The 9,476-nt window shown below is 41.4% G+C and overlaps 1 protein-coding gene and 1 pseudogene across 1 annotated transcript in view; both read right to left on the reverse strand.

The window, feature by feature from the left end:
* Nucleotides 1-1,776, reverse strand: part of LOC117795923 (guanine nucleotide-binding protein G(olf) subunit alpha-like) — a 93,857-nt gene extending 92,081 nt beyond the window's left edge. Inside the window, exon 1 of the mRNA XM_034642141.1 lies at nucleotides 1,224-1,776. Within this exon, the coding sequence (XP_034498032.1) occupies nucleotides 1,224-1,596 (373 nt within the window). The 5' untranslated portion in view covers nucleotides 1,597-1,776. The remainder of the gene's footprint in view (nucleotides 1-1,223) is intronic.
* A 1,112-nt stretch (nucleotides 1,777-2,888) lies between these two features.
* LOC100480385 lies at nucleotides 2,889-3,670 on the reverse strand (annotated as a pseudogene).
* Between the last annotated feature and the right edge of the window lie 5,806 nt (nucleotides 3,671-9,476).

The raw sequence follows: 9,476 nt of genomic DNA on the forward strand, positions 1-9,476 counted from the left end.
TGAACTGTTTCTGGGGGCGCCTGGGTGGCACAGCGGTTAAGTGTCTGCCTTCGGCTCAGGGCGTGATCCCGGTGTTCTGGGATCGAGCCCCAGATCAGGCTCCTCCGCTATGAGCCTGCTTCTTCCTCTCCCACTAGAATTCAGCAGCTAGGTTTGTGTTGTTTTAATTATTCATTCTTGCACTAAGTGAGGTCTTTCAAACTAAAAACTTATTTGGTTCTCTAAAAGTTAAATAAAAGCCCCTTCATTTATAACCAGGGATCTTACTCAAGTCATGGAATGGGTTCCTTTCCTATGCATGGCAGAATACAGAGGTAAACAGTTATTTTTTCCTTATATCTCACAAAATTTGGGTCAAAGCCCACATGTTAAATTTTTGTTGTTGTTGTTTGCCTTAAAATTTAAAAGGCAACAAGCAGCCTCAGAAATTCATGATTTTTTTTTTTTTTTTGATTCTACAGTAGAGGGCATAGAAAATGCTTTCGGGGTGTTAACTTGGAGAAGCACTGCTATGCTTGCTACAGCTAAAGCTCGGAGAAAACCCTAGCAACCGCGTAGTAGTTTGTTCCCTTGGAAACGCTGGTGATTCGGTGCCCACTTTCTTGCAGGCCGTCAGCACCATGCGCAGCTCCTGGGGAGCCCGCCGCGCTAATTCTGCTTCTGGTTCTGAAAGAGAAGCATATGTTCTGGGTGCACTGGGGTTGAAATTACTCAATGAAATAAAAGTGCCATATCTTCAGCGGTTGAAGTTACTTCTCCAAAGGGAACAAGCCACACCTACCGACAACTCTGCCCTAATTCTGTGATTGGAATGAAAGCTTTGCGGTCACGCTAAAAGGTCTTACAGTCTCCTGCCATTTGCGTTCTTAAAACAAAGTGCAGAATGACTACACCGTTGCAGGAAATGAGATGCTCGCGTTAGCCATCCCTGAGGATTACAGACTGGGGAAGTAAATCAATGGGGGGGGGGAATTCCCAGAGAAGCTCATTAATTAATAATAAATGGGCAATTGGCCAAAATCACGAGGTGTGGAAAGCAACAAAATCACCCGGTAACGTGTTCTCGGCCAAATCACGAAAGTAAATATTGTCGGTGTAAAAATCAATGTAGCGACGATTTTCGCCTGCCCCAGCTCCCCGCACGCTTCTGCGACCGTAACCCACCCGGCGCGGAACGAGAGGGGCCCTGCGCCCGGGGCGGGGCGCGCGCCGACGACACCTACCCAGCAGCAGGAGCCGGTGCGTCTGCTGCAGGTCGCGCTTCTGCTCGCGGAGCATGCGGTCGATGCCCCTGCTGACCTTCCTCGCCTCCCGCTCCGCCTCGCGCTCCTCATCTCGCAGCTGCTCCGGACGCCGCCGCCGCTCCTTCTTCGGGGCGGCTTTGGGCCGCGCGCACGCCAGACTCCCGCCGGCGCCCGGAGGGAGAGGGGCCGGGGCCGCGTCGCCCCGCACCGCCACCGGGGCCAGGGCGGGGGTCGGGGCCGGGACGGGGGCCGGGCCGGGCCGCGCGTCCTCTGCAGGCGCTTCCGAGGAGGCGCGGGGGACGTCCTCCGGATCCCCGAAGAGCAACGGCCGCAGACTGTAGCACAGACCCATGTGGACGCGGGGGTGCGGGGCTGGGGGTGCGGCCGGCCCGGGCCGGGGGCCACGGCCCCTCACTGTCCCAGAGGGCCATTTTGCATTTTCCGCTGGGTGCAGGGGGTGGCGGCCGCCTGGGCTGGAGATCACCTGATAACGCGGCGAGCGGGCCGAGCCTACAGGCCTCCGCGAGCCCGGCCCCCGTTACCGTAAATACCGCCTCCCGGGCCGTCCCTCGTTACCGTAAAAACCGCCGCCGGGACCGGCCCCCTTTACCGTAAATACCGCCGCCAGGGCCGGCCCTCGTTACCGTAAATACTGAAGCTTTGGTGCTTCCGTTGTTGTAAGTACCACCGCCGGGTCCACTCTGGTTACGGTAAATACAGCCGCCTGCCCCGGCCCCCAAGAAGGTAGGCAACGCCTCGCGTTCTGTTCTTCGATACCGTAAATACGGTTGCCCGAGCCTAGCGTGCAGCTGCGGACAGTGCCGCAGTGGCGGTGGTGGTGCTGTCACCACCCAGAGCTGCCATTGCAGCACTTAAAAAAACTACCGAAGCTTCGATCTGGGACAGTGGTAAATAAGAACGGGAAGAGACGGGGATGCTAGCTTTCAGATCTTGAACTGCCGGATGTATTACCTGGCAGAGATCACCGCACCTTGCCTCTCCTTTTTCACTTACATCGTACACACAACCAGACACGTCTGCACGCTTTTGAGCCTTACCTTTATTCTGTTATGCCTTTGATCTCGACAAAATCTCCAAGTCAGGAGGTCCATGACATCATTTTTAACAATTACACTTATTAAAACATTGAAAAGGAGAATATGTAATTGTCATACACTATTTTTGTTAAAACGAATATATGTAATTTCACTTTCTATCCTATTTTTAAATCTACAGTATAGGGGAGAGAGGAGCGAGAGGCATATTCAGACCGAGTGCCGTTTCTCCAGGCCTCTTACGGATACAGCCCCACCAGACATCCCCATTGTCTATTATTTCCCACTTCATATCCATCACCTTATAGGGCAACCGTTGAAAATTTCGATAACTTTTAAGAACTTTGCTATAACACGTGTTCTTTAATTTCTACCAAATGACATGAAATACTATAACTGGTAAATATATCTAATGTAAATTCCCTTAGTAACATCAGATTGGTCTCTTTAATACAACACCCCACTAACAAGGATACACTGCACCAATTGGCACTTGGAGTAAATATTACATTTGATTTTTTATTATTTTTTATATTTTGAAAGAGAACTTTTTATTACTTTTATGTACAGAAAATTCAACAGTATCCACTCATTCCAGTTTGGTGCCCAGTTCTTTAGCCTTTGCCTTTTCCAGCTTGGCGATGTGAGCCACTGACTTTCGACCCAGGACGTGGCCTCCCCAGTGATGGTGGATCTCATCGTATCTGCTATTGTAATTGGTCCTGATGGCTTCCACCAGCTTAGCCAGACCTCGTCTTCCTGGGTGAAGGCCACAGTGGTACAGATCTTCCTATGGACCAGACACCCCAGCCTGGCCTTCCCCTTGATAATGCAGTAGGGAAACCCCATCCTATAACACAGAACAGGAAGGAAGACAGCCAGCTCAATGGGATCCACATCGTGTGCAATCACTACCAGCTGAGCCTTCCTGTTTTCCACCAAGGTGGTGACAGTATTAATCCCAGCTCGAAGGACAGGCGGCGTCTTAGTGGGGACATCCCCTTTGCAGGCAGCTTTCTTCATGGCCCAGGCCGACAATCTCTGCTTCTTCTCTTGCTTTGTCTCTGGTCTATATCTGTGGGCCAGCTTAAGCAGTTGCTGTTTGGCGGTCCCAGGCCTGGACGAACTGGTTAATCACAGGAGGCACTTTTAGACGTTTATAGAGAACAGCCCTTTGCCCCTGCAGCGGGATATAACGGGGCCGTTCGACAAAGTGAGTGAGGTTCCTTTTGGGCTGGGTGTCCCGTCCATTGCCAAAATTCTTGGGCCTTTTTCAAACAGGGGATTGACCACCTTCTTGGCCTCCTGTTTCTTCCCAACAACAAGAGACGGGGCCCCCTTCTTCCCCTTAGCTTTCTTTCCTTTTGGCATCTCCGATGGCTAGAGGAGAGAGCTACATTTTGATTACATTTTAAAAGAAGGAAATTAGAGATCTAGATTCACATTTATTTTAGGGCCCTGTTAATAACAAATGTATATACCATGTAATGTTTTGGACCTACTATTATCCCCCAAATTTGCCAAAATTAGCTGCACTTTTAGGTTTTTGAAGAGTAGAAGGAGGACTATAGAAAATCTAACTGGAGAAAACAGAAAAAGCTATTATGGGCATGATTTTCACTATTCATTCACTTGCCCATCCACCATTTCCCATTCATTTATTTAGTATTTATCAAGCGCCAGCAATATCCTAGGCATTCTGGCTGGTATCAGGTGAAGCAAAAGACACTGATCTTTGTGGTGTTTATACACTAATGGGGTAGAAATACGTTCAATCATATACACACAAGTTAATAAACTTATTATATATTTCAAATTATACAAATGCTGTGAAGGGAAGGAAGAGGGTTCTCCAAGAAGTAATAAGGGAAGGCCCAATTTAAATTTGAAAGGGAGGCAAAGAAAAGGAAAACACTGATTCAAAGGGATACATGCATCCCGATGGTTATAGCAGTATTATTTACAACAGACGAGATATAGAAGCAACCCAAGTGTCCATCGATAGAAATGGATAAAGAAGCTGTTATATATATATATAATTGATAATAAATATTATATATTGTATATATTATATAATTTTATATGTAATATATATGTAATAATATACATAATATATGTTGCATATAAAATTATATTTATATTGCATATATATTATAGTATTATATATACATATACACAATGAAATATTAGCCATAAAAAAGAATGAGATCTTGCCATTTGCAACAAGGATGGACCTAGAGGTTATTATGCCAAGTGAAATAAACCAGAAAAAGACAAATACCATACGATTTCACTCATATGTGGAATTTAAGAAACAAATGAACAAAGAAGAGAGACAAGCAAAACCCCGACTCTTAAACACAGAGAACAAACTGGTGGTTGCCAGAGGAGAGGTGGCTGGGGGAGGGGATGGGTGAAATAGGCGATGGAAATGAAAGAGTGCACTTATCATGATGAGCACTGAGTACTGTATAGAATTGTTAAGTCAGTATATTGCACACCTGAAACTAATATGATACTGTATGCTAATTCTACTTCAGTAAAAAATCGGTAGGGGAAGAAGTTTGTGTGTGGTACAGGGAAGGCCTTTCAGAGGAAGAGATATTTGACCTGAGAAGAATATATACCAATTCCTTTCCTGGTATAACTTATTAAACTATATCAACTAGTATCACAAGAGATGGATAACATTTTATATATTAAAGCCAGTGGAAAACAGAAACAAGTATAGATTTTATTTATTTTTATTATAGAGAGAGAGTGAATGAGCATGAGCAGAGGGAAGGGTAGAAGGGGAGGGAGAGAGAGGGAGGGAGAGAGAAAGAATCTTTCAAGAAGATTCCACATTGAGTGCGGAGCCTGACTCGGGGCTCGATCTCACAATCCTGAGATTATGACTTGAGCTGAAACCAAGAGTTGGATGCTTAACTGACTGAGCCACCCAGGTGTCCTTAGTATAGATTTTTAAAGTACATAAAGTAATTTGTATCTAGATTGGAATTCATTCACATTTAAGGACTTATTTAAGAGATAGAAGACAATGTTTTCTATTTGTACCCAATATCATAAACTAAAAATAATTCCTAAAATCCTGTTAAAACAAAGAATACTAGGAAAGAATTGTTGGGGGCCCATTCTGTCCCATTTCAATTACTTTCAACACTTTTAATTACATACCAAATATACAAAATTGGATTATGTGTTCTCTGCATAGGATGAATTAGAATAAAATATTTAATATTTATATATCACTTTCATTGAATTTAATATTTTCTCTTTAATCTGAGGTTGATTTTTTTAGGAGGCATTCTTTATTTCCTTATTTGTTGAAAATTAATTTGAATTTTAAATTATAACTTTATAAATTCATGTTCAGAAATTTGATGAACCATTTACAGAATTTGTTTTTGGAGAACTTGAGCCACAGACAATTAAAAAGTACTATAGTGATTATCAGAGAGGATAATGGAACTGAGGAAAGAATAGAAAAAGCTGTAGTATGGATTATAAGAATGGATATTTGTTGTTTTGTTTTGTTTTGTTTTTCCGAGGTTGATTTTTAATTCTTGAATAATTGGGCCATACAAGCAAGCAATGTCTAATGTCAAAGAACGATTATGAAGCTGAAAATATAAATTATGAGGGTACTCTAGAGTAAATGTAAAATTATAGCATGTAAGGTGTCATTTTATATTTAATCTTAACTGATGTCAATAGGATTATTTCAGTCTAAATTCATTTTCCTTTGAATTCCCTAAGAGCAATCAGAATTAGATATAGTGAAAGGATTCTGTCTAAGGTCTTTGTATGGAAATCATGTTCAGGTGATGAAAGTGGCATTTTATTATTACACATTTTTGCACCTTTTCACATTGTTTACTTGGAAACTTGAGTAAAATTGTAGAAATGAGTTAAGACCAATTTGGCTTCTTTCTCCCCAGTTGGAGCTATATTTGAATAGTATGATGTGTAGTTATAGAGGATTGACTAAACAATGATACATTCTCAAGAAGGCAATAATAATGTATCCATTAAAAATGAAAGAGGGCTAATTTCCTATAGTGCAGGAATTCTCAAACTTGGCACTATTGACTTTTGTGGCCAGATAATTTGTTGTGGCAAGGAGCCGCCCTGTGTATTGCAGGGCGTTTAGCAATATCCTTGGCCTCAACCCAGTAGATGCCAGTAGCACTCTTCCTCAATCATGACAATAACAAAATGTCTCCAGGTATGCCAAATATGGCCTTGCACAAAATTACCCCTAGTTCAAAACCATGGTTGCAATAGATTGGCAGAGTAGCTCAGTTGGACTGCTCAATTAAAAAATATATTTATAGCTCCCATTTTAACGTACTAGAGAGTAACCATAGCAAGCCTACCCTTGGAAGATAAGTACAATGGGTAAGATTTGTGATTTTAAGGCTTTTTGCTTAAGGACACTCCCCGGTTCACCATTAGTGGGCAGCAGAAAGCCGCAATATTACTGACAAGATTGGCTACATGATTTGTGGGGCCCAGGGCGAAATAAAAATCCAATGTCTCTTGTTGAAAATTTAAGAGTTTCAAGACAATGATAACAGAGTAGTAAATCAGGCATGAAGTCCTCTATGACTTTGCAGATAACATGCCCAGGAAGCTGGGCCGACTTATTGGCTTAAGATATCAGAGAATAGAATCTGGAGGTGGGGAAACAGCCAGAAAATTAGTAGTGAAATCCTAGAAGGAAGGGAACGTTAGAAATGTGAGCCCCACAAATCTGTATATAAAAACAATTCAAATCTTTGGCTGACTACTCACAACAATGCAGGAGGAGGCCCTGGGGGCCTGACAAAACACCTGAAAAATGTAAAGGGACAGAGCAAAGATTTCATGCTTTTCTTTCTTCAGGACAGACAGATTTTGAGTCCAGCCCTGTTAACTGGTTTATAGAACACAACAAAGCAAAACAAAAATCACTCATTAAAGAGATAGAACAGAAAACAAAGTCTCTACAAGATATCATTTATGATTCCCAGTGTCCAATAAATGGCATTAGACAAACACAAAGACAGAAAAATGTGACTCATAGTTAAGGGGGGAAAAAAGCAATAAATTGAAGCCTAGATGAACCAGCTGTAACCACTAACAGACAAGGACTTTAAAGTAGTGATCACAAACATATTCAAAGAGTTAACAGAAGACATACACATAAGGAATGAACCAATGGATAATCTAAAGAGAGAAATCGAAACTGTAAAAGAGAAGCAATGGAAATACTAAAAGTCAGAAGTACAAGAACTGAAATTAAAAAATAAAAATCACTGGATGTGCTTACCAGCAAGGTGAAGATAGAAAAAGAACAAATTGACGAAATTAAAAATAGATCAAGAGAAATGATCCAATGTGAAGAACAGAGAGGAAAAAAACAAGAAGAAAAATGAACAGCTTCTCTGAGGCCTGTTGATCAATATTATGTGGTCTAAACAAAGTGCAATTAGAGTCCTAGAAATAGATGAGAAAGAAATTGGGATAGAAGCAATATTTGAAGAACTAGTGGCCCCAAACTTCTGATATTTGATGAGACAACGTTAGCTTACAAACCCAAGAAACCCAGTGAACCACAGGCAGGATTAATAAAAAGAAGAACACATGTAAGTGTGTATGATAAAAACACTGAACTTCAAATATGAAGAGAGAAGTGACAAAGTAGCCAAAGAAAACAGAGGCATGATGTATAGAAAGGAGCATATGAAAAATGCTGGCTTTTCATCGGGAACAGCAGATGCCAGAAGGCATCTGCATAGTGGAAGTGCTAAAATACAGAAAAATATTACCAACCTAGAATTTTATATCTTGCCAAGCTATACTTCAAGAAAAAAAGTGAAAAAAAAAAGTAAGATTAAAGAAAATATGAGACAATAGGCATCAGCTGACCTGTTCTATGAAAAATGCTTAATGGAAGTCTTCAGGCTAAAAGGATAGGACACCAGATGGCAACTCAGATCCAGAGGAAAAATAAAGGTCAGCACAAATGGTAAATATGTGGGTAAGTCTGAAGACTACATGTATTCTTTTTTTTTTAAAGATTTCTTTTAAAAACATATGCCTATTTAGGGAAAAATATTAATAGTGTATTGGGGGTTTATAGTGTATGCAGATGAAATCTATGGAAATGTTACAAAGGGTGGGGTGGGCAAAGGGACAGTACTCTCGCAAAGTTCCAATGTTTTATGGAAAGTAGTATAATATTAACCATAAGTAGACTGTGAGAAGTTACCAATAGAATTTTCTACAGTGATGAAAATGTTCTATATCTTCATTGTTCTCTAAAATAGCCACCACTTAGATATACTTATGGCACATTTGGAATGTGGGTATTGTCACTGGAGAACTAAACTTTAATTTTAATTACTTAAAAAAAAACCCAGACTCTTAAATACAGAGAACTGGTGGTTGCCAGAGGGGAAGTGGGTGAGGAGATGGGCAAACTAGGTGAAGGGGATTAAGAGGTACAAACTTCCGATTATAAAATGAATAAGTCATGGGAATGAAAGGTACAGCGTGGGGAATATAGTCAGTGATATTGTAATAGCATCATATGGTGACAGATGGTGGCTGAACTTACTGTGGTGAGCACTGAGTAGTGTACAGAATTGTCGAATCTATCATACACCTGAAACTGATGTAACATTGTATGTCAATACTTCAATAGTTTATAAAAATTAATGTAATTGGTCACATGTGGCTAGGGGCTACCACTTTGCACAATGTAGTCCTTGAGAAACCACTAAAAAAGAGTGAAAAGTAAGATACCTAAAAAGCTAGTTGGGGAAAAAACTGAAATACCAAAATGTATTCAAGTAAGCCCGAAGAAAGAAGAAACAGGAAACAGAGGGAAACAAATGAACCAAGTAGAAAACAAATAGCAAAATGGCCAACTTAAATCCAACTATTTTAATAATTAAATGTAAGCGGACTAAACCTTTTTTTATAATAATTTTTTTTATTATATTATGTTAGTCACCATACAGTACATCCCTGGTTTTTGATGTAAAGTTCGATTGCTTCATTACTTGCGTATAACACCCAGTGCACCATGCAATACATGCCCTCCTTACTACCCATCACCAGCCTATCCCATTCCCCCACCCCCCTCCCCTCTGAAGCCCTCAGTTTGTTTCTCAGAGTCCATAGTCTC

This window comes from Ailuropoda melanoleuca, chromosome 14, assembly GCF_002007445.2.
Source record: "Ailuropoda melanoleuca isolate Jingjing chromosome 14, ASM200744v2, whole genome shotgun sequence".
Lineage (NCBI taxonomy): Eukaryota > Metazoa > Chordata > Mammalia > Carnivora > Ursidae > Ailuropoda > Ailuropoda melanoleuca.